The sequence below is a fragment of the Micromys minutus genome (assembly GCF_963924665.1).
Source record: "Micromys minutus genome assembly, chromosome: 16".
In the NCBI taxonomy this organism is placed as follows: domain Eukaryota; kingdom Metazoa; phylum Chordata; class Mammalia; order Rodentia; family Muridae; genus Micromys; species Micromys minutus.
In genome coordinates, this window is record NC_137985.1 from 37,567,839 (window position 1) to 37,590,127 (window position 22,289).

Consider the following 22,289-nt stretch of genomic DNA (forward strand, 5'->3'; position numbering starts at 1 on the left):
TAAATAAATTAAATTCCAAGCCATCACACAGCAATGGACATCATCATCTCCCAACATACAGAGGTGCGACCTTGCTCCATGATCGTACTGTCTTCAAAGCTCCTGAAGCTGTCTCTCTAGGGAAGGCTTCCTCCCAGCTTCCTGGCTCCCTCCTTCCAACTGAGCCACTGCTCATGGAGAAGGCATCAAGTACAAAATGGTAATAAAGGGGAAGGAGATATACGAGGAGCGATGTGGGAGGTAGGGAGGTGGGGAGTGCCTGCCCCCCATCCCGGGCACTAGCCCGGCTTCCTATGATCTGCCAATGTCTTCTGAAGGCAGACATTGGTGCTGGTCTGAGAGGACTCCCAAGGGAGGTGTAGAAACCTGTTCTTGGAATTGCCTTACCCTCCTGGGACAGAAAAGGGTCACCTGGGAGAGATGCCCTCTGTTGTCTGTTTGCCAAGGGTTCTAGACCACACATATAAATAGAAAAGAGAATAAATAGGGAGAAGGATCTGCTGAGGAGAGAGTGCTCTGGACTCCCCTCTGGGGGCAGTACCAGCAGAGGCTTCTGAAGAATGTCCACACAGGCCAGACAGAGTCTGCCCCTTACTCTCAGCTGCCAAGCTCTCCTATGTCCACAGCAACAACTGTTGCCTCTCAAATGCTTCCCATGTCAGACACCCTTCCTGCTTACCCCACAGCCCAGAGTGCTGGGGCTTCCTATAACCCAAGGGCTTTCCTGGCCCCAGCGCTGGGAATCCAGGAAGAGGTACAGAAGAGGATGTGGGGAACAGACTAGAGAACTCTTGTCCTCTCCTAGTTCAGGGGCTCTCAGAGCTGGGGGCTAGGGTTGCCATTGGCCTTGGGTTTGGACTTGAAGGAAAAACGCTTGATAAGGCGACGGGAAAAGCTGCCAGCCTTCTTCCGGACACTAGGTGTGGCTGTCGTGTTGGACAGGTCATCATGTGACTGGCTCAGACCAGCTTCCTTCTGTCGGGGCCTCCGGCGGAAGATGAGCTTAGTGCCACTTCGAAGGAAACTCACTGTAGGGAAGAAGGGAAACTGAGGTGGATGGAGGGGCACAGGACTGGGATGAGGGTAGAGAAAAGACTTAGGAGGTTAGTACAAAAGATGAAGACTGGAAACTGCCTCTCAATGCCTGCCTCTCTCAGGAAAGGCAGTGGAAGCACAGCAAGCTTCCCCCCATCCTGAGGAAGGAACACAGTCCTGGGGGAGGGATCTGTGCACCTCTGACCACATCCCCTGGAGGAATAACAAGGGTTGGGGCTGCCGCTGTGGGAGGACTCTCTGGGAAGGAGCCTCCTTGCAGTGGGAAGACAAAGGCTACACAGAGGATTTTTAAAGCCTATAAATCTTAAAAGGAAAGGTGGATTAACACACTACATTCCAGGGTGTGAGCAATGGCAGTCCAGAAACCTCAAAGACTAAATAGAGGAACAGAGAGAGGAAGGTGCTCACACAGCAGGATTCACAAACTCCATCATCTCAAGTGATGCAAACCACAGATCGAGATTCTTTTCCATTAGTTTTGTTTGAAGTAGAATCTGGATTCGTAGCAAGGACTGGCCTTGAACTCATTACATAACCCAAGCTGATCTTGAACTCACAGCCATCCTCTTGCAGCAGATTCTCAAGGATTGAACATACAGCATGCACTACAGCCCCAGCTTATAAATCATAAATAGATCACAGCTGACAGGGTCATCAGTTGATGGGTATGATGTAAGCAAACTCTGCCCTTTGAAGTTAGAAAAGCTGCTTGCAACCTGAGTCAAAGCCAGAGAGAGAATGACAAGCTTCCTTCCTCCCTTCCCTCCTTCCTTCTCTGACAGTCTCAATATGTGACCTGTAAACTGGCCTTCAACTCAAAATCCTGCCTCACCCTCCCAAGTGCTGGGAATTCAGGTATTGCCACCTGGCTCAAAGGAACAATCTTTTCTCTCTTTTCTCTTCCATTCCCTTCTTTCTTCCTTCCTTTCTTTTTTCTCTTCTTTTTTTTTGAAGCTGGTTTTCACCAGGCTGGCTTTGAACTTACAGATCTACCTGTCTCTGCCTCTTGAGTGCTGGGATGAAAGATGTAAACCACCGTGCCCAGCTCCAGGGAACAATGTTAAGATTGGAATAGAATTTCTCATATCCATGCAACTGGGGGTAGAGAGTAGAAGAGAAGGAAAAAAAAAAAAAAAAGCCAGTGAGTTCTAAGCCAACATTGGGTATAGTGTGAAACCTGTTCCAAAACCAAAACAAAACCTGAGCAAGAGTTAACATATCTCAGCAGGTGTCTGGGGAGATGGCTCAGTGGTTAAGAGCACTTGCTGCTCATTCAGAGGATCAAGGTTTGATTCCCAGCAACCACATGGCAGCTAATAAATGTCTAACTCCAGTTCAAAGGGCTCCAACAATCTCTTTTCATCTCCTTGGGCACCAGGCACCCATGTGATGTGCGTGTAGGCAAAACACACATGTACAATTTAGAAAGACTGTTAAAGATGTCTCAGTAGGTAAAAGTGTTTGGTGCCAAACATGACAACTTCAGTTCAGTCCCTGAGATCCACATGGTGGAAAAAAAAAACAACTTCTACAAATTGTCTTCTGATTGTCTGCAGTGACTGGTATACACACACACACACACACACACACAAATAAATAAATGTAATAATGTTCTAAAATGGCTGAGAATGTTGTTGCATATCTATAATCCTTATAATTAGGAAGTGAAGGCTTGACAGTCAGACATTTTCAGCCAACTCTGGATGTATAGCAGGTTCGAGCCAGCCTGGACTACATGAGATGTCGTCACCAACAACAAAAACAGTTAAAGGAAACAGGAAGAAAGGGAAATACAGTGACTCCCCTTGTCACTCCAGTTTCTCATATCAGAGCTAGGAATTGAGGCACCAAATTTCCCCCATCTACTGACGTTTGTTTGACTCTTGAAAGCAAGTCAGCTAAGCCTACCATGTCTCCAGGTTGCCTAGTAGGAATGAGGTTATAATACAGCCCAGAAAAGCAGTGAATAGCAGAGTATGAAGGCCCATGCCTAGAATTTAGCACTAGGGAAACTGAGGCAGAAGAATTATACATTTGAGGCTAGCCTGGGCTATACATTATGTTCCAGGCCAGACTCTGTCTCAGCCCTGCCCCCTCAAAAAGCAGTAATTGGGATGACTTGTCTGTTGCTCCCTACCTTTGTGATCCTTGAGGCTTCGGGTCTCCAGCGCACCTGTAGACCCTGTTTCTGACTCCACATCATCCACTGATGGCCTCTCAGAAATGTCTGAACGTGTTGTCTCATCTGCTTCCTGGACACTCGTGGGACTGGAGAGAGCATCAACGGGTCCTGGGGATGCGGCTGATGGGTCTGAGGGAGGTGACGAAGGACCACCGCTGGTTCCCGCATCATCTTGCATCGAGGCTTCCAGAGATGCCGCATAGCCCAAGGAGAGTGCCAACTCGTCCTGAGCGATGGGCACCTGCCAGGAGGGACAGGTTTTAATGGGCAAGAATGACCCATGAGGTCTTTCTCCCCATTTTAGCTCTCTCCCCAGAGCTCTGTTACCTTGGAAACACCAGAGATGATGAGCGTGCTGCGCTTGGTGGGTGTCTTCTTGGCTGCCCGCCCACTGGGCTCAGTCAGCTGGCGAATTGCTGTCTCTGCTACTGGATCCAAGCCATTGGAAAGGTGGCTCTCCCCTGCTGGGGGATACAGAGCATCCATCACTTCACTTCACTTCACCTGGCTCCTTCTTAGGTTCGAACCCCTCTTGCACCACCCAAAGTAGTTCTTGACTACAAGGACCTTAGCACCACCAGTGCTCACTCATTCCCCTTCCCTACTCACGGCTGCTACTGTGGGAGGCATTGCTGGGGCCGCTGCTCTCACTCAGCACAGTTGTCATCTTCTCAGTCACCTCCACCTTGGACGGGGAGCGGGAGGGGGAGTCTGCTGGGTGGGGGAGGGTCAGTGAGCTGGGAGGTGCTTTAGAATGGCCCCACCTCTACTATCTTCATCGAGACACAGGCTTTGGTTGACTCAGAGGGCAAAGATGATTAAGGGGGATTAATCACAAGGGTGATTAAGAAGATGCTGAATGAAAAGATGCTACAGGAACTGATGACAATGTGGAAAAGTTCCCCGGGGCCCACTTGAGGGTACAGGGAGATAGCAAACATGGATGGAGAATGTTTAGGGGACCCTGGTGATAGATAAATTGCCATGAGACCCCTAGAGCCAGAACAAGTGACGTAAGGCCAGTGGGAATAGAAAAATGCCACAAAAGACACTGGGTTTGCTAGAAGAAGAGGCCAGGGACCACTGCAGGGTAGGACAACTAGCCAGTTGGGGCTAGAGTCAAAGAAGGAAAGAGACCTATGGAAAGACAGAAAGCAATTTAGAGCAAGAGGAGAGGATAGGAGATTCCAAAGGGCTGGACAGTGGGTGAGAAGACGGCTGGTGGAACGGACAGGTGCAAGGAAAAATGAGAGACAAGGACAACGCAGACAGATCAGAATGGGACATCAGGAGGAAGACGTGCTGGCATTAAGGCTCTCCTCCCCTCCAGGTTCTACCCTGAGCCCCTGACTAAAGCTATTCCTTTTTACCTAATTTGCCATCTACACGGGGGCGGGACTGAACAGTAGTGACAGTGGTGACGATTGTGCCATCAGGCATGATGGTTCGGTCCAATTCAATCTTCTTGGTGGGTGTAATGCTGGGGCGAGGGGTGGAAGAGGTGGGCGTGCCCAGATTCCGAGGGGAGCCCTGCTCATAATGTAGCTGCCAGAGAGTGAGGAGAGAACAAGGGATCAGGATCTCAGAGACTGCCCAGGATCCCAGAGACTCCCCAAACTGGTGGCCTTCTCACCTCTGCTGTCACCATGGCTGCTGGGCTCAGGGATTTCCCAGGTCCTGGAGTCAGTGGGCACACTTGTCTTCGTGACAGTGGTTTAGAAGGTGAGCCCACAGGCAGTGTGGCTTGGCCAAGGAGTTCAGCTAGAGGCAAGTGTGATCCTGTGAGCCAGGCCCAGGAGCAGGACCTGCTCAGCACCCACTCCAAAGTGCCCTTCTGTCCCATGCTCACCTTCTCCACAACTGCTGCTCCTGAGCACTTTGAGGGTCAGCTCCCGGCTCTGGGGACCCAGATCCCTGAAGGCCAAAAGAGGATGGATAGATCAGGGAAGGAGCATAGCAAACTGAGCCCCTGAGCCAGACAAAGGCTAGAGACAGAGATGTGGGTTAATAAGATAGCATCAAGATTCCAAACTGTCTACCTTCCTGGGACTATGGACCAAACCATGAGTGGAAATTACATTCCTCAGCCAGGTATGCACATCCCCAACACTCTTCCACTATCTCGGGCTGACTCTGCCATCCTGGTTTTTTTTTTTTTTGTTTTGTTTTTTGTTTTTTGTTTTTTTTTTTTTTCCAAGCAGTTCCCACTGTCAAGAAAATTCTCACATTCTGTTGAAATGCTACTTTTGCTGGAAGGTGTGGTCTAAATAGACTTCTTCCATGAAGATTCATCAGATCTTTATTCCATTATGAGAATTCATCTCCTCTAGCAAAGCACCCCCGGAGCATGCTGTGTACGAATCTCAACAGGCAAATTTGTCCTATCTTCCCTAGATACATCTGCCTCTGCTTCAGGCCTGAGATTCACCCAGAGGTAGGACTGTATCTCCTCCTTGTCTGTGTCCCCAGGGCCTGGAATACAGTGGAGGTCCACACTCCAGGCTACTGAAAGCAGGGCTGGCTAACCCATGGCAAGACTGGCCTGGAAAGGATTCTTCATCCTGACTGCCCATGGGAACAGAGGTTAGGAGCAGAGTATGACTTACAGAGCTAGATCCTCTGCCCATTCCACTTCAGGGCCAGCCCTCATAGGTTTGGTCCACTTCTGTTGCATGGGGTTGTCAAGCTCGGCAGCACAGCACAGTTCCTCAGTACCTGTAAGGAAAAAGAACTTAGAGGATACTCAGACAGGAGAAACACAAGTCCGGGGAACAGAGAAGCCATGTCCTGGGTAGAGGGGATGGGGCTAACTACACCTTATGGCAAGGGCAATGGAAGTCTCACCTCCTAGCTCACTTCCCAGGTGAGATGCTCGAAGCTGCCGTAAGAATAATCGGGTAGGTCTGGGGATGGCTGGCTGGGTCTGGGACACCGCGGGTGGCTTCTCACTGGGTACCTAAGAACAGAAGGAGGTAAAAAGAGAAATAATCCTGATACAGTTTCCTGGCGATGGGATGCATGCAAAGCTTTCCCTTTGGGTGTTCTCTCACCAGGCCTCCTGGGGCAGAGCAGGCCCTGAGGTTGATCATCATGGCAGGCTGAGTGCTGACAATAGCATCCTTGATCAGTTCTTCAACTGTTGAAAGCTCTGGTTGTTCCTCATCTCTCTGCAGAGAGGAGAAGTGGTGGAGCCTCTGCCCTGCTCCACTGCCCGTTCATTCTCGCCTCGGCTGCCCCCTTCTTACCTCCCTAGTCTGTAGCTTGGGAAGCACCTTTAGGCTGAGATCTGGGCGGGCAGTGAAAGCCCAGGACACCAGCAGCCCCTCATCAGGGATTTCCTCCAGGTTGACTTCCAACTAGAGACAAGCACAGAAGGATTGCTGTCACCTACCATCCTTCCCAGGACTTCCTGCTAACTCCTCAGGACCCTTCCTCCCCGCAATCCATCGCAGAAAGGGATTGGAAAGAAAATGCTGGACCGACTCAGTTCCCCACATTTCTCTCCACCTGTGTTGGTGGCAGTGTCAGAGTGACGTGGTAGGTCTCCATGGAGACAGCAGCGGGGGACTGCTGGGTCACAGAGATGGGGAAGCGCACGTCCTCAGCAGAGAGCTGGCAGCGCAGCACCTGAAACAGGGATCGGTGTCAGGAATTGAGAAGGACACCTACCTTCTCTGCCCTGCCTTGCAGCGGTTCAGTAGACCCTTACTCGCTTCTGTTATTCTTGGGGTGTCCTTTTGGAGGCCCTAAGCTTCTCAATGAATTAGACAAAAGCAAAAAACTTAGTCAGGTGGTGGTGGCTGGTGCCTTTAATCCATCCCTGTACTCCAGAGGCGGAGGCAGAGGCAGGCAGATCTCTGAGTTTGAGGCTAGCCAGGCAGGACTACACAGAGAAACCCTGTCCTAAAACAAAACAAAAGCCAAAAACTCTTCGCGCGTGTGTACACACACACACACACACACACACACACACTCACTCACACACAAACACTTTGTTTATCATGTGAGATTCTCAGACCTCTTGAAACAAACCCGTAGGTCCTTAAGGCACACAGAAACTCCAAATTAAGAACCCTCAGACTAAAAGGAACCTTAGGGTCAGCCCCTCCTGCCCCATCTGGTAGTGCCCACAGGACCCTTACCATGGTACGCTCTGATTGGTCAACACAGGTCACATGACTAATGCTGGCTCTTGGTGGGAGTTGGGGTATCTCTTCAAAGGCGATTTGGATGGAGCTCTGAGGAAGTAATGTGGGCATAAGATCAAATCTCTGGAGCTGTCCCCTGCAATGGCTGCTCTGCTGAATCGTGGCTGAATTCTAGCACTGCAGAGGCCTCAGCTACAGGCTAGCCTCTGGTCCCTCCTAGGCTCAACACTTTACAGCAGGTTTTCCCTCCAGCCCCACTATCTCCAGGGATCTGCAGCTTCTAGGGACTGCTGAGAACCTGGAAGCTAGACTAGCTTGGAGACCAGCTTGCCTTGAACCCCAGGTACCTCTCTGCTCTCCCTGCTTCTCTCTTCACCTCTCCACTTAACCATCCGTGCAAATGATTAACCATTAATCGCAAATAAAGGTAAATGACAACAGCAAAAGAAATTGACATGGTTGTTGCTATCTGCAGCTGGGCAAGGCTGGGGGTGTCATCGGCTATAAAATAAGATGGAGAAATAAGGCTAAGCCTTTTCCCAAATAAACAGGATGTGAATGGTCAAAGGAACCCTATCACTCTGCCTAAGTCCTTAGAATAAAGACTAACTTATCACGTCTCCAGGAAACTTCATCAGAAGTGCTAGGAAGAGAAGCAAGTGCAGAGGGAGGGCTCATGGGTCCCAGGTCTAGATAATTCCTTAAGGTGGACAGCAGGAGTATTAGGGAGCAGAAAGCCGATTAGCTTAGCTCTCAAGAGCCACTCCCTAATTCTTGTACAACAGTGGAAAGCAGGGTGTAACCAAGGAGGGGGCACAACCTGGGCTGGCAATGTGTCCTCCAGGCTTGAGAGAGAGAAAACAAAATTCATAGAGCTCATTCACTTTCCCTAGCAAACTAGGGGAAGACAACTTCCCTGCTGTGGTAGCTGTCTTCTTCAAAAGTCATGCCAATTGGAGAGATGAGTGCTTAGAAACTCTCTCTCTCCTCCCCCCTGCAAGAGAGGCCAATGTCCAGCTGAGTCAGCTGTCCCACTGAGTTGCCTGTGACCCAGGGACAAGGTACAGGAAGAGCCAGGTTGGAGGAGTGGGTTCAATGTATAAACTGATAGAAGTTGTCTGGCTTTCAGCTGGCCAGCTGGGAAGAGGAAACAGGAGGGAGAACTTCTTGGGGCCACTTTTGTTTCTAGGCATCTGGATTAATAGGGCAAAGTCTCTAAGCTCTTGTGGCTGGAGACAAAGACCTCTGCCCAAGGAGCTGATAGACTGAGGGGCAAGAAGGGAAATGGCCCAGAAAACAGACCTCTGCCTTTCACCCAACCTCAGTCTCATGACTCTTGTTTCCTGCCCACTTCCTGGGTGGCCAGATGCCCATGGTGCAATGGCTGGAGGTAGGCTGAGCTGGTCTATGACAGACCCTTAAGGGGCAGCCCAATCAATCATTTATTAGAAAGGACGCAGGTTATCAATATGCCCTTTAACAGAACTACTTTCCCTTCAGCCCCACACTGCAGGCCAGCTTGGGGGACTGTAGTATAAAATCACTGGAATATGGAGGGATGATCCAGTTACCTTAGAGGCTCTACCTGACCACCAGGGTTTGGGAGCCTGAAATCTTAACTGGGTGTGGTGGCATGAGGACCAGGCAAATTCCTTCAGCAGGTGCACCTGTCTCCCTTGGCCCAACCAGCCCAGTCTAGGCGGAAGTGCCTTCAGGCACACGGATTAGCGTTGCTATGAGAACAGTAACTTGTGCTGCGTTTAGAACCAGAGTACCTTGCCCATAAAAATAGAAAATTTGGTACATAAGTGGACTTCTTTACAAGCCCCAGTCTAACTTACACGCACTTCTCTGATCTGAAAGAAAGCTGTGGGGTTTCTCCAGTTGATTCCCCAGCCCCAATCCTGCCCTTCTAACATGAGCAAGCTCTTCCCTAGAATGCAAAAGCTGGAGGGACGACACAGGGGCTCAGTGCAACTCACCCCGTCCCTGCAGGCCTGCTCATTCAAGGCTCGCACCCAAGCCCGTTGCCAGTTCTCCCGGAAAGACTTGAAGGCAAAGAGCGAAGCCAGGAGGCCCCGTACGCCGGCTTCCTCGGGGGCGCTGGTCCGGGTCGCTCGCAGACGCAGCAGCGAACGCCACACACCCAGCTCGCGTAGTGAACCCCCGGGCTCGGCAACTGAGGCGGGTCGGGAGACTCGGCCCCCACCGGCCCGCGACAGCCACAAACCCCGGGCATACTGCAACAGCCAGCCCAATACCGTGAGCAGCGAGGCGGCGAAGAGGACCAATAGGGCCGCCCAGCCCACATCCCGCTGCCCCCAGTCCGGATCCATGCTCCCGCGGGCTCCGGTCCCAGCTCCGGCTCAGCCGCTGCCCCGGGGGAGCATGGCCCGCATGGACCGTGGGGCGTGGGCGAGCTCCCCCGGGGCTGAGCGCGCGGGCTCCGGGACTCTCCGGCGCCGCCGAGATCCTAGGACCAGTGGGTGCCACGGATAGAGGAGAGGTCCTCCGGGGTCGCGACGCTCAGGCTCTGTCTCCGTAGCCGGGGATCGGGATCCCTAGCACCGGCGGTGTGACCCCAGCTAGGCTCCAGCTAGCGCCCGACTCCTCCCACGGCGTGGGTCCCCGCCGGACACCAGCAGGGACCAGCCTGCAGAGACACCGGGGCTCACGGGCCGGCACCGGCTCCGGGAGGGCTGCGTGCGCAGAGCTGACACTGACAACACCGCCGGCGCCCCGCCCCCACCCGCCCTTAAAGGAGCCGCGCCCTCACCGGGCGGGGCCGAGCTAACCCGCCGCTCTGAGCCAGAGGAGGGTGAAGGGGGAGAGGGTTGAACTGCACACGTAGAGGGTTCCGGGATGAGAATAGGCGGAGTCTTTAATGTCCCGCCCCGTCTTGAAATCCCGACGCACCCCTTCAGTACCAGGCAAGGGAACTTCACTTATCTGAGATACCGCCGGTTTCCCCCCACGTTTCTTAGATTGCTATGGTTGGACACCTGTGGGTTAAAAATGAGTTAGTCCCTGTGGAAATCACTCACTTTCAACACCTCCTGGCTCAGCAGCTTCTGATCTTACTCCTCGGCTGAAGCACTGGGTAAGGAGGCAGTAATGTATCCCTCCCAGATAGAGATGCCTGACAAAATCCAGCTAACGACGAGGAAAAAAGAAGCTAAACCTGGTAAAGGTTGAGAATAGAACACCACCATCGTCCTCCTTCCCCTTGGAACTAGGATTCAGGAACACCCCCCCCCCCCATTAACCTCCTTGCTTGCGTGGGTTTGTTCTCGAGATATTTCCCAAGCCCAAGGCTGAGCCTGTTTTTAAAAATAATACATTTCCATAGTAACAGCTCCTGCCTGTGGAGCACGTGTAAGAAGGGATGGTAATGAAAAGGGAGCTGGCACTGAAGCATTAGACTATCAGTAGATTTGGTTAAAAGACCCTCATCCAAATATGTGGCATTCTGTGTAGTGCCACCTGACTGTGATCCTAGTTGAAACAGGATGATACCTTTGCCAAGGAGTTTGAAACCAACCTGGTTGAGACCTTATCACAAGCAAGCCCCACCCCACAAAGCAAATGTTCGATATCCCAGCCAGTTCCAAAGAAATGGTGTTCTACACAACTTACTACCTCAGAATCCATCTAGATATGTATACGGTTGGAGTTCATCTTTGCTTCTTGGGGACAGGGGAAGGTATCTATAAAAAAAAGATTAGGAGGAATTCTATTTTCCAAGAGGCATAGGATGAGGTCTCTGACAGAATTTCTTCTATACACAAGATAGGATGAGAAGATGTTAAATATCTTTCAAATCTATTTGTCTAAGGAACAAGCCTATGAGAGTAAACAATACTTTACAAGGTCTAGGGTTGTTAGGGGTAGGTTAAGAGAAAAAAAAAAAAGGTTGTCTGCAACGAGTTGTCTGACCTAGAGGAAGAAAGCTTATGTAGCTTGAGGTAGCTTGATTTTACTGCAGGGGGATGATAGACAGAGGAGAGACCGTGAAGCAATGTTGCTGGAACTTGAGGTAGCTTGATTTTACTGCAGGGGGATGATAGACAGAGGAGAGACCGTGAAGCAATGTTGCTGGAACTTGAGGTAGCTTGATTTTACTGCAGGGGGATGATAGACAGAGGAGAGACCGTGAAGCAATGTTGCTGGAACCCTGACCATATACAGCAAGCTCCAAAACTAATGGAGATCTCTAGAGTCTCCATCTTTAATCTAGGAGCAGAAAACATGGAACCAAGGAAGGAGGGAAGGAGTCAGTGGGAAGAAGAACCATGTTCAAGGAACAGAGTAATGCAAGAAACTGTCAAAACGAAAGTTCTTCCCCACCAAGAACCCTTCTAGAGGAACATTCCGCCTCCTCCGAAGAACTCTGTTCTCCGTGATGAGTGAGGGGGTTCACCTGAAAGCCCAGCACCAGAGGCTAGGTAAGGACTGTGAACTCAAGGTCAGCCTGGGATATATAGGAAAGCCAGGCATGGTGGTGTATCCCTTTACTTCCAGACCTTGGTCAGGCTGATGTCTATTACTTGAAGGCAGCCTGGTCTATGTAGTGAGTTCTAGGCCAGTTAGACACCTCATGTCAAAAAAAAAAAAAAAAAAAAAAAAAAAAAAAAAAAAAAAAGTCAGCTTTTTACAATCTTAGGTTTGTTTCTTTGACTTTTTGACTGGACACTTGGTCCTGATCCAGATCTGACTGGCTCTCACTGGTTCCATGTCTTCCTTCTACCAATTATTTGGCCTTTGGGTATTTACTTCTTTCTGCGTTATGGTTTAGCTGGGTATTTATGTGAGCGCTTTGTTGAACTAATCAGGAAACTCAGAATAGAAATGATGTCCTAATCACCTCTCTTCCCTCATACTCAATGAATGTATCTTAATCATGCTGAAGTGGTCTTGAAGGAAGCAACTAAATTCTTATCATTGTATTCCCTACAGCACTTAGGAGTTTTTTACACCATACAGATTTTTCCGGTTGTCAGGTTTCTTCTTGTTTTTTGTTTTCTGGGTACACCTGTGACTCAACCCTCAGGAAAAGAAGGTAGAAAGATCAGAAGTTGAAGGTCAGTTAGTAAATTGAAGCTCAGCCCAGAATATGTAAGAACCCCTATTAAGGTGACTCAATGGGGGCTGCAGAGATGGCTCAGAGGTTAAGAACACTGACTGCTCTTCCAGAGGTCCTGAGCTGAATTCCTAGCAACCACATGGTGGCTCACAGCCATCGATAATGGGGTCTGAGATGTCTTCTGGTGTGTCTGAAGAGAGCAATAATGTGCTCATATACATAAAATAAATAAATCTTAAAAAAAAGATGTCTCAATGGAAAATAGTCCAATAGGGTTTGGGATATAGCTCAGTGGTAGATGCATTGCCTAGTTAATATGCATGAGACCTTCAGTCCCACCTCCAGCACTGCAAATGGGAGGATGGAGAAAAGACCGCCTCAAGGAGACCTACCATAAGTTAGTACCTCAGTGACTGAGGCTCAGATAACCTCAGAAGCTACGTTCCCATTAGACAGGGCATAGTGTCTCACATCTATAATCTCACTATGCCCATGAGGCAGAGGCAGGAGATTCTGAGTTCAAGACCAATCTAGACTACATAGAGAGACCTTGCTCAAAAACAAAACAAAACAAAAACAAAAAAAAAAAAAAAAAAAAAATCAAAAAAAAAAAAAAAAAAAAAAAAAAGAAATCAGGGAAGACATCTACAACAAAGAGAACATTAGGGCCAAATATCATGAGCCATAGAAACTGAATTAATGATTGCCACTCATTTGAAGTTTCAGGTTGACCTCTACAACCCTCACCTAGCTCTTGAAAGAGGAAACTAGGTATCACTTAAATCCATACTTTCCTTCCTTTATTTGTAGTAATATTTGTAATTTCTTCCCTGTTCAGAAATGTCTGGTTGTCTTTCTCAACATCACTAGAATTCCTGTTGTCAGTCAAGTTTAAATAGCAGGACTTGGGGCTGGAGAGATGGCTCAGTGGTTAAGAGCACTGACTGTTCTTCCAAAGGTCCTGAGTTTAAATCCCAGCAACCACATGGTGGCTCACAATCATCTGTAATGGGATCTGATGCCCTCTTCTAGTGTGTCTGAAGACGGCTACAGTGTACTTATATATAATAAATAAATAAAATAAAACAGAAGAAGAAGAAGAAGAAGAAGAAGAAGAAGAAGAAGAAGAAGAAGAAGAAGAAGAAGAAGAAGAAGAAGAAGGACATGGGGGCTGGAGAGATGGCTCAGTGGTTGAGAGCAATGTCTGCTCTTTCAGAGGTCCTGAGTTCAAATCCCAGCAACCAAGCAACCATCTGTAATGGATCTGATGCCCTGTCCTGGCATGCAGGTGTACATACAGATAGAGCACCTATTTACACAAAATAAATCTTAAAGAACCAGGACTCTAGGCTGGGTGTGATGTATAATACGAGGCAGGAGGATTGCCACATGTTCCTGCTCAAGCTGTTCTAAATAGTGAGTTCCAGACCAGCCAACTGGACACTATGACTTTCTACATTATTTTCCACTTTTCAAAAATCATGTCAGCCCAAAAGACTGGGCAATGTTGGGTTTTACTTCCAGTTGATGACGTTTGGTAGTCAGAATGAAAGGAGAAAGGGCAGAAGGAAGGACAGGGCCACAGATATAGGCCTTGCCTCAGAATTTGCAGAGCTCTCTCATGGTCCTTTTACACCAGCAAAAACATATCCGAACTAGACTTTGTCAGGCAATTGATTTAATAGTAGGTTGGCTTTGCTTACTGGGAGGCACTCAAAGCTGCTGAGATGTGCACTGTCTGCTCTGCACAGGGAAAATGGTGACACAGCAGATTTGGGAGTCCCAGAGATGACACTTCAGGATTCAGGCCCATGCTTTGAACTATTACCAGGAAAGACACAAAATTTCAAGTGATCCAGGTATTTGTTTCTCTCTCTGTTAATCAAGGGAGCACTACCATCCTGGGAGCAAAATTATTCAGGTTATATGACAAGTATCCAAGTAACCACTTCTGATGGTACATGTAACTGATAAGTTCCCCAGCCTCCTAGTTGGCTGGTGGATGAGATAGTGATCTCTGGAGAAGAAACAAAGAGATTTTAGGACTTAAGCCAGCTTGCAAAAGAACCTTTATTAGAATTGGCCTCCAAATGATAATAATAATGATGATGATGATGATGAAGATAAAGATACAGACTGTCCCTCACACCTCCAGGGAGTCTTAGCCTACTCTTGATCAACAAGATAGCTGAATGCTCCCTTCTCTGGGGATCTAGTGAGCTCCGCCTTCCCACCTGCTCTGTGCATCTCCGCTCTGTGCATCCTAGTTGGACCCTTCCCCTGGAACGGAAATGCTGTAAGATAATATCCCTTCCTCCCTCTCACTTCCATGTGCTTCTATTCCTTCTCTCTCTCTCTCTCTCTTTCTCTCTCTCTCTCCTCTCTCACTCATTATGCTGATGGTAACTTGTACACGGGTATCTTTGTGTCTTATGACTCAGGGGACACTGGAGGAAAGAAAAACGTTTGCCTCCTGATGTTTGCTTGCATGTGTACATACAAAGAAAAACAAAATTTAGTATACTATCGAGTAAAGTGTATATGTGACATTTGGCTTTTAGTGTGAATAAGAGCCATCTTCAGGTCGAAGGGACATTTTGAGAAAAGGAAAAGACTATCTATGACCTAAGAAGTGTCAGCTTCACCCTAACTCTAGCGGTATGCTGTATTCAAAAGGGATGAACAAAACGCCATGTTATTGTCAACTCCCCAACTCTCTGTGGTGGATTCCTCTCTGAGGAAAACATTTGCCACCTGAGGGATCAATATTCCAGCGAACTGCTGTGCTATTAGCAGAGATTCAGGTGTCGTCAAAAGGCAAGTGACTGGGAGGAAGAAACTTGATGGGAGACCCACGAGCTCACTGGACGTATGGAGAAGCTCTCCTGTCTCTTTAGTTATTTCCAATGTCTCAGCTTCTGTGTCCTGTGTTTGGAGAGCTTAGCGCAGTGCTTGATGTGATCCAACATCAAGTTAAAGTCCCTGCTTAAATCGAAGACCTGAATGCTCAAACCGTTCCCTCCTGGCGAAATGCAGCCTTAGGTTGCCCAGCAACAAACTGCTATAGTGGAGGCAGAAGGTGGGTGGGTTGAGGGAAAAATACCTGGAACATGAACAAGAAAAAGCACGGGAGGGGCTTTTCGAGTGTCTGAGCTTTCCAGTTTATAAACTCCCTTCAAATTGTGCCTGAGTTTCTGGAACCAGCGTTTACCTCGGCAACAGTTTTCCTGAAAAGAGCGAACGTGCTTCCACACTCTCGTTCCTCCTGACCACGGCCGGCTCTCAGTAGCCATATTTCCAGCCCCAGGGTATCCCAGATTACGCTCAGGCTGCTAGCCCTTTAAATCCGACCTGCGGGGGACGACGTGGAACCACAGAACAAGCGGTGTCAGCCACGTGGTAGAGGAAGCGTTCATGTTGGAACTGGGCAAAGCGTTTTTCCACTCTGAGCTGTATAATGTGATTGTTTCAAGAGCATCCACTTTCTTATCTGTTCTTCAGCTGAGTTTCCAAAAACTCTAATGGTACCGCTCCTCTGGAACTAAAGTTGAGTTTAAAATAACACCACCGGTCCGGCTCTAGTGCCCATTTTAAAAATGGTGCTTCGGTCTTCAGCAGCAATAGTTCTTTCGCAATTAAGATCCGGGTGGAAACAATGGGTAGGTGCAGCGGGGCAGAGCCGAGGTTGCTTCAGAGAGCTTCTTGCGGGTCAGGAGGGAGGGTCAGGTCCTAGCTGGGTTTTGTTCCTGCTGGCACCAGAATCTTCTGCGTGTAGGGAGCTGCACTGCCGGCTGCCGAGGCCTGGGGATTGTTCCTGGCTTACCAGTTAGTTGAGGAAGCGGCGGAGCGGCGGCCCCTGGAGGGTCACCATGTGGGCCTTCCCGGAGTTGCCTCTGCCGCTGCCGCTGCTGGTGAATTTGATCGGCTCGCTGTTGGGGTTTGTAGCTACCGTCACCCTCATCCCTGCCTTCCGTAGCCACTTTATCGCCGCGCGCCTCTGTGGCCAGGACCTCAACAAGCTCAGCCGGCAACAGATGTGAGTAACGGCACACGTGTGTCCTGGGTTAGGGAGCCAGGGTTGTGCAGGACAGGGGCGAGGACTGAGGTGCTTGGCTTTGCACTGGCCCGAGAGCTAACCCAGGCACCCAGAACTCCGGGTGGCTAATAGAACTGCCTATCCTGGGATGGACGGGATGGAACCGTTGATTATCAGGAGTTGTAGAGGGGTATCCTTTTCCCCGTGCACACTCTTCCTACTTCCCAACAAACAATCCTGGGAAGAAGGCCACTTTGGTTTACTGGAACCCCTACTATTGTGAGTGACCACGCCCCTTTCTTCTTCCTCCTCCACCACTATCTGCTGGGCCGCAGCCCAGAGTCCCAGGGAGTGATCAGCGGTGCTGTTTTCCTTATCATCCTCTTCTGCTTCATCCCTTTCCCCTTCCTGAACTGCTTTGTGGAGGAGCAGTGTAAGGCATTCCCCCACCATGAAGTAAGTGCATTAGTGGTGATGGTTGGCTGGGGCCCTGGTACTTGAGTTTGGGTTATTTGGATTTGGGAAAAGGATGCTTGTGGCCCCGCAAGGCCCCGGGTTCAATCTGCAACTCCGAAAGGAAAAAAAAAAAAAAAAATGGAAAAGATAGGAGTTCTTGAAAGACGGAGTCATGACTTGCCCACTTGTCTCCCAGTTTGTGGCCCTGATAGGTGCACTCCTTGCTATCTGCTGCATGATCTTTCTGGGGTTTGCTGATGATGTACTCAATCTCCGATGGCGTCATAAGCTGCTGCTGCCCACAGCTGCCTCACTACCTCTCCTCATGGTTTACTTCACTAACTTTGGCAATACAACCATCGTTGTGCCCAAGCCCTTCCGCTGGATTCTTGGCCTGCATCTGGATTTGGGTGAGCAGCCCTGCCACTACTGCCCCTGTGGCACCTACTTTATGGTCCCCTTCCCTCTGAGGTCCCAACAGAAGACCCCTCCTGGTGGTCCACATCAAGTATTTCTTTTCTGTCCGTGTTTCTGCTTTCTCTCTTTTCCCTCCTTCTTCCCTGTCTCTTATTTACTTCCTGTTTCAAGGAACTGAACCTGAGGCTTACACTCAGACCTATAGCAAAGCTTCTTCTCTCTCTCTCTTTTTTTTTTTTCATTAAAAAATTGAAAAACAAACAAAGAAACAAAATCAGGGTCACACACTAAATTGCCTTGAACTTACTTAGCCCAGGCAAGCCTTAAATTGGTAATCCTCCTGTCCCACCCAGCCTTTCAAGTAGTTGGAGTTATAGGCCTGTGCTACTAGGCCTGGCCCATTCAGATCTGGTATTCCATTCATCTGTGCTCTGTTCTGTGAACAAACAAATTCAAACCCCACTTCGCACTCTTCCTTATTGTGTGTTCCCCCAGGGATCCTGTACTATGTCTACATGGGACTGCTTGCAGTGTTCTGTACCAATGCCATCAACATCCTAGCAGGAATTAATGGCCTGGAGGCTGGTCAGTCACTGGTCATCTCTGCTTCTATCATCGTCTTCAACCTGGTGGAGCTGGAAGGTAGGTGGGATTGTGGATAGGGAGAAAGAGAAGTCTGGGTGTTAAGGGAATCACCCCGTGTGAATTTAGAGAGTTCTTGGGGGAGGGGGTGATAACACAAAGGTGATTTTAGAATGGGAGCTATTTACTTTGCAGACGGCAATAAGGAATTAAGCATGAGAAAGAAAAACAGCATTGCTGTCATTTATAGCTGGATTGTCATGAGTAACTAGATCGATTATCTCTATTGGACATAAATACCTTTGGAGAAGCCCAGCAACAGATAGGGTCACTTCCTGACCATAGTGCAAAAAGATACTTCTCTTCCTAATCCTGTCTGAATACGGACAGACCCAGAACACTTAGCAATATTAAAGTGGCCACAATCCCTCAGCTAACATGAGAGGGCACAGCTTTTTCCAATAACAAGTTAGTTCTTCCTGCTTCTTTTTGTTTTGTTATTTTGAGACAGTCTTGCTATGTAACCCTGGCTGGCCTCAAACACATGACCATCCTAAGGGCTGGAATTGTAGGCATGCAACACCACACCTGGCTTCCTCCTACTCTTAAAAATATATATATTATTCGAGTACTCGGCCTTCTGAGAGCTCCCGGTTCGGAATACAGTTCTATTTCCTTTCTTCCTCGCCCAAATTACACAAAATAAATTCTAAAATGTTTTACAGTTTCCTGTGGTGTTTGATTTCCACAGTCTTAGTTTCTATGTTTCTATGTAAGCCCAAGTTTAAGTTTCTTTTTTTTTTAATGTATGAGTATACTGTTGCTGTCTTTCAGACACACTGGAAGAGGGCATCAGATCCCATTACAGATGGTTGTGAGCCATCTCTCCAGCCTGTAGGAGTTGTTTTTGGTTGTCTTTAACTGTTAGACATCAACAAGGGCTTATTAAGCCTAAGCACTTTGTTTTGAGACAGGGCTGTACCACGTTGCCCAGGAATTCAGAGAGATGCAAGCTCTGAGATTAAAGGCATATGTACCTCCCCCTACCCCAGCTAAAGCTAAGCACTTTTAAAGCACTATCTTATTTAAATAAAATGACCCTATATAACTGGCATTATCCAGTTTAACAGATGAGAAAATAGAAGCTTACCTAAATTCAATGTGTCATATTCAAATTCATACAACTAGGAAGTAAAACTGATGTTCAAATCCCAGCTGCAATTTTAAACCACATTTAAGACAGTCACTAGCTTTTCTGTTGTTTTGTGTGTGTGTGTGTGTGTGTGTGTGTGTGTGTGTGTGTGTGTGACTCACAAAGTTACCCAGGCTGGCCTCAGACCAGGAGATATTCCTACCTGTGCCTTCAAAATATTAGAAGCCACTAGCTTTTTGGTTGGCTTTTTTTTTGTTTTGTGAAGATTTTGTGTGTATGGATGTTTTATTTGCATGTACATCTGTCTGTAGACCAGAAGAGGTCTACTGATTCCAAAAGACTACAGTGATAGATGTGTGTGAGCCATCATGTGGGTGCTAAGAAGTAAACAATTTAATTTGGGACCTCTGAAAGAGTAGCTAGTGCTCTTAACCACCGAGTATAGCCTGTTGATAGGTTTTTGTTTTGTTTTATTTTGTTTTTTTTGTAGGCTCAATGAAAGTGATTGATGTGAAAGGGGAAGTTAGAGCTGGGCATGGTCACAAACACCTGCAAATCCCAGCACATGGGAGGTGCAGGCCAGACTTGGCTACATAGGAAGTTAGAGACCAGCAGGGGCAGGGTGGGGTAGAGTTGGTGTTAAAAGTCACTTGGGTGGGGTGTTCCTAATGGCTGGGAACATAAATTAGATACAGATAGGACCAAGGTACAACGAGGAAGCGGGCACTAACTTCCTTCTTTTTGCTTTGCTCCAAAGGTGATTATCGGGATGATCACATCTTTTCCCTCTACTTCATGATACCGTTTTTTTTTACCACCTTGGGATTGCTGTACCATAACTGGTACGTAGTCCTGTAGCTGAGAGAGAAAATGATTGGTATGTGTATATGGCAGAGATGGTCTTGACATAACCTAGCTTCTAATGAAGAAGAAGCTGTTGTTGGGTATTCACTGGGTCTTCCATTGGTAGTGGTTTACCACTCCTGTTTTGTGTGAGCACAAGCATTCATTGTGTGTGTGTGTGTGTGTGTGTGTGTGTGTGTGTGTGTGTATTTATGGTACAGGGTATTGAATCTGGGGTCTTAATGCTAAGCAAGCACTTTAGAACTTAGCTTTATCCCCAGACACTTCCCTGCCCCTTGCCTTTTTTTTTTGGAGAGTGGGGTTTCACTAAGTTTCCCAGGCTAACATGTGTGAACTTACTGTGTTGTCAAGGCTGAACTTAAAATTACAGGCATGCGCTGTTACATACCACCCCCTCATCCTACCATATGCACACCATGGTGCTGGGGATCAAATTCATGACCTTGTACATGCTAGTGACTGCTTTTATCAGTAAGCTACACACCAGCAGCCTTGTGGTCATGTGGAAACCTGTCTACCCTGCAGTAGTTGGGAACAAATGCCCCTAGGAAGAGATGAATTTGGAGCCTTGGAGCCTATAGAGTTTTTGGAACAGCCTTTCTTTTAGAATGTAGGGTCAAGATTGGCCTGTTACTGAGAGCAAGTGATTGAAAGAAAGAGTCAGTAACAACTCTTGCCCTTGGCTCAGATCCTCTCTCCCGTACAGGTACCCGTCTCGGGTGTTTGTGGGAGATACCTTCTGTTACTTTGCTGGCATGACCTTTGCCGTGGTGGGAATCTTGGGACACTTCAGCAAGACCATGCTGCTCTTCTTCATGCCACAAGTGTTCAATTTCCTCTACTCACTGCCTCAGCTCTTCCATATCATCCCCTGTCCTCGACACCGAATGCCCAGGTAGCCACTCTAGGGCTTTTTAAAGGTCATGATAGTTTTTTTTTTTTTTTTTTTTTTTTTTTTTGACTTGGGATAGCTAAAGCCAACCTATACATTTCCTATGTAAAAGAAGTGAGGGGAAGAAGAGCTAACTGGGGCGGGAGAGATGGCTCAGCGGTTAAAAGCACTGACTGCTCTTCCAGAGGTTCTGTGTTCAATTCCCAGCAACCATATGGTGGCTCACAACCATCTGTAATGGGATCCAATACCCTGACAGTGTTATCACATTAAATCAATAAATAAATCTTGAAAAAAAAAAAAAAAAAGAGCTAACTGTATATGGGAAGCCCATTGTAATTTACGAAGCTTGTTTACTTAAATAGTGTGTACTTCAGTACCTAAGTACTCAGTACGCTTCTTAGTAACCACAGGGTAGAATTCATTGATTCAGTCAAATGAAATCAACTTCCCATTACAGACTCAATACGAAGACAGGCAAACTGGAAATGAGCTATTCCAAGTTCAAGACCAAGAGCCTCTCTTTCTTGGGCACCTTTATTTTAAAGGTAACAAGGTAACAAGGAGGTAAGGCCCCAGGCCGCCATCCTTAACTTGGGAAAAGGGAAACCTAGGCCTTCTCAGGCCCAAGGGGAGTTTGGAAACATCAAGAAGATTTCTGTTTTGTGAAGTTGTCTTCACCTCTGGTCCCTGCAGGTAGCAGAGAGCCTCCGGCTTGTGACAGTTCACCGAGGCGAGAGTGAGGATGGGGCCTTCACAGAGTGTAACAACATGACCCTCATCAACTTGCTACTTAAAGTCTTTGGGCCTACACATGAGAGAAACCTCACACTGCTCTTGCTGCTCCTGCAGGTGCGGCTGAAGGATGGGGCTTGGTGATGCAATGGGGTTTATGTCTCTAGTTGGCCTTGGTTCTAATTCCAGTCCACTTTTCCTAGGTCCTGAGCAGCGCCCTCACCTTCTCCATTCGATACCAGCTCGTCCGACTCTTCTATGATGTCTGAGCTCCCTGAAGACTGCCCTTTACCACACATTCTCCATTGAATTGGACCTCAGTCAGGGCCAACCTCTGGTCCAGGTCTAGCTTCCGCTGCCAGTGCTGTAACTACTGACATCCGGGATGGACACCTTAGTGGACTTGAAGTTCACTAGTTGGACTTTGCCTATGGCTTTCTGTAGTTCGCTACTCCCTCCTTTTCTGTCCCATCTGCAGCCTCACCAGGTGGGCACGTAGCATCTTTTATGCAAATATCCCTAGTTCAACTTTCAGAGCCCTAACTCTAAAGGAATTCCCTGGGTCTTGAGAGAGAGCCTGGGCTAGGGCTATAGTTAGGGCAACATACTCCAAGGTAACCTCACATTTGACTATCAAATTAAGTGTTCTGATTAGGAAGAGCAGAGGCAGGGCCATGTGCTCAGA

The 22,289-nt window shown here is 48.2% G+C and overlaps 2 protein-coding genes across 7 annotated transcripts; one reads left to right on the plus strand and one right to left on the minus strand.

Moving 5' to 3' along the window:
• Window positions 1-10,057, minus strand: C2CD2L (C2CD2 like). 4 transcript variants are annotated; one of them, XM_080929680.1, is made up of 14 exons: window positions 9,369-10,057; window positions 7,381-7,476; window positions 6,746-6,865; window positions 6,484-6,594; window positions 6,289-6,405; window positions 6,083-6,194; window positions 5,845-5,953; window positions 5,088-5,152; window positions 4,872-4,999; window positions 4,609-4,783; window positions 3,848-3,949; window positions 3,566-3,699; window positions 3,194-3,479; window positions 1-1,028 (listed from the first exon to the last, which is right to left on the minus strand). In XM_080929680.1, the coding sequence occupies exons 1-14, from the start codon at window positions 9,720-9,722 to the stop codon at window positions 817-819; spliced, it is 2,121 nt and encodes a 706-aa protein (XP_080785806.1). In that variant the 5' UTR covers window positions 9,723-10,057; the 3' UTR covers window positions 1-816. The 4 variants fall into 4 exon arrangements, with proteins under 4 accessions (XP_080785806.1, XP_080785804.1, XP_080785805.1 ...); XM_080929678.1 differs by having other exon boundaries at window positions 3,566-3,702; XM_080929679.1 differs by having other exon boundaries at window positions 3,848-3,952.
• Window positions 10,058-16,159: 6,102 nt separating this feature from the next.
• DPAGT1 (dolichyl-phosphate N-acetylglucosaminephosphotransferase 1) lies at window positions 16,160-22,289 on the plus strand. Of its 3 annotated transcripts, XM_080929926.1 has the most exons (9): window positions 16,160-16,505; window positions 16,841-16,961; window positions 17,158-17,371; window positions 17,874-18,020; window positions 19,871-19,955; window positions 20,684-20,872; window positions 21,330-21,417; window positions 21,566-21,721; window positions 21,808-22,289. In XM_080929926.1, exons 1-9 carry the CDS (start codon window positions 16,339-16,341, stop codon window positions 21,871-21,873), a joined length of 1,233 nt encoding a protein of 410 aa, XP_080786052.1. In that variant the 5' UTR covers window positions 16,160-16,338; the 3' UTR covers window positions 21,874-22,289. The 3 variants fall into 3 exon arrangements, with proteins under 3 accessions (XP_080786052.1, XP_080786053.1, XP_080786054.1); XM_080929927.1 differs by lacking the exon at window positions 21,808-22,289 and having other exon boundaries at window positions 21,330-21,436; window positions 21,566-21,652; XM_080929928.1 differs by lacking the exon at window positions 16,841-16,961 and having other exon boundaries at window positions 16,398-16,505.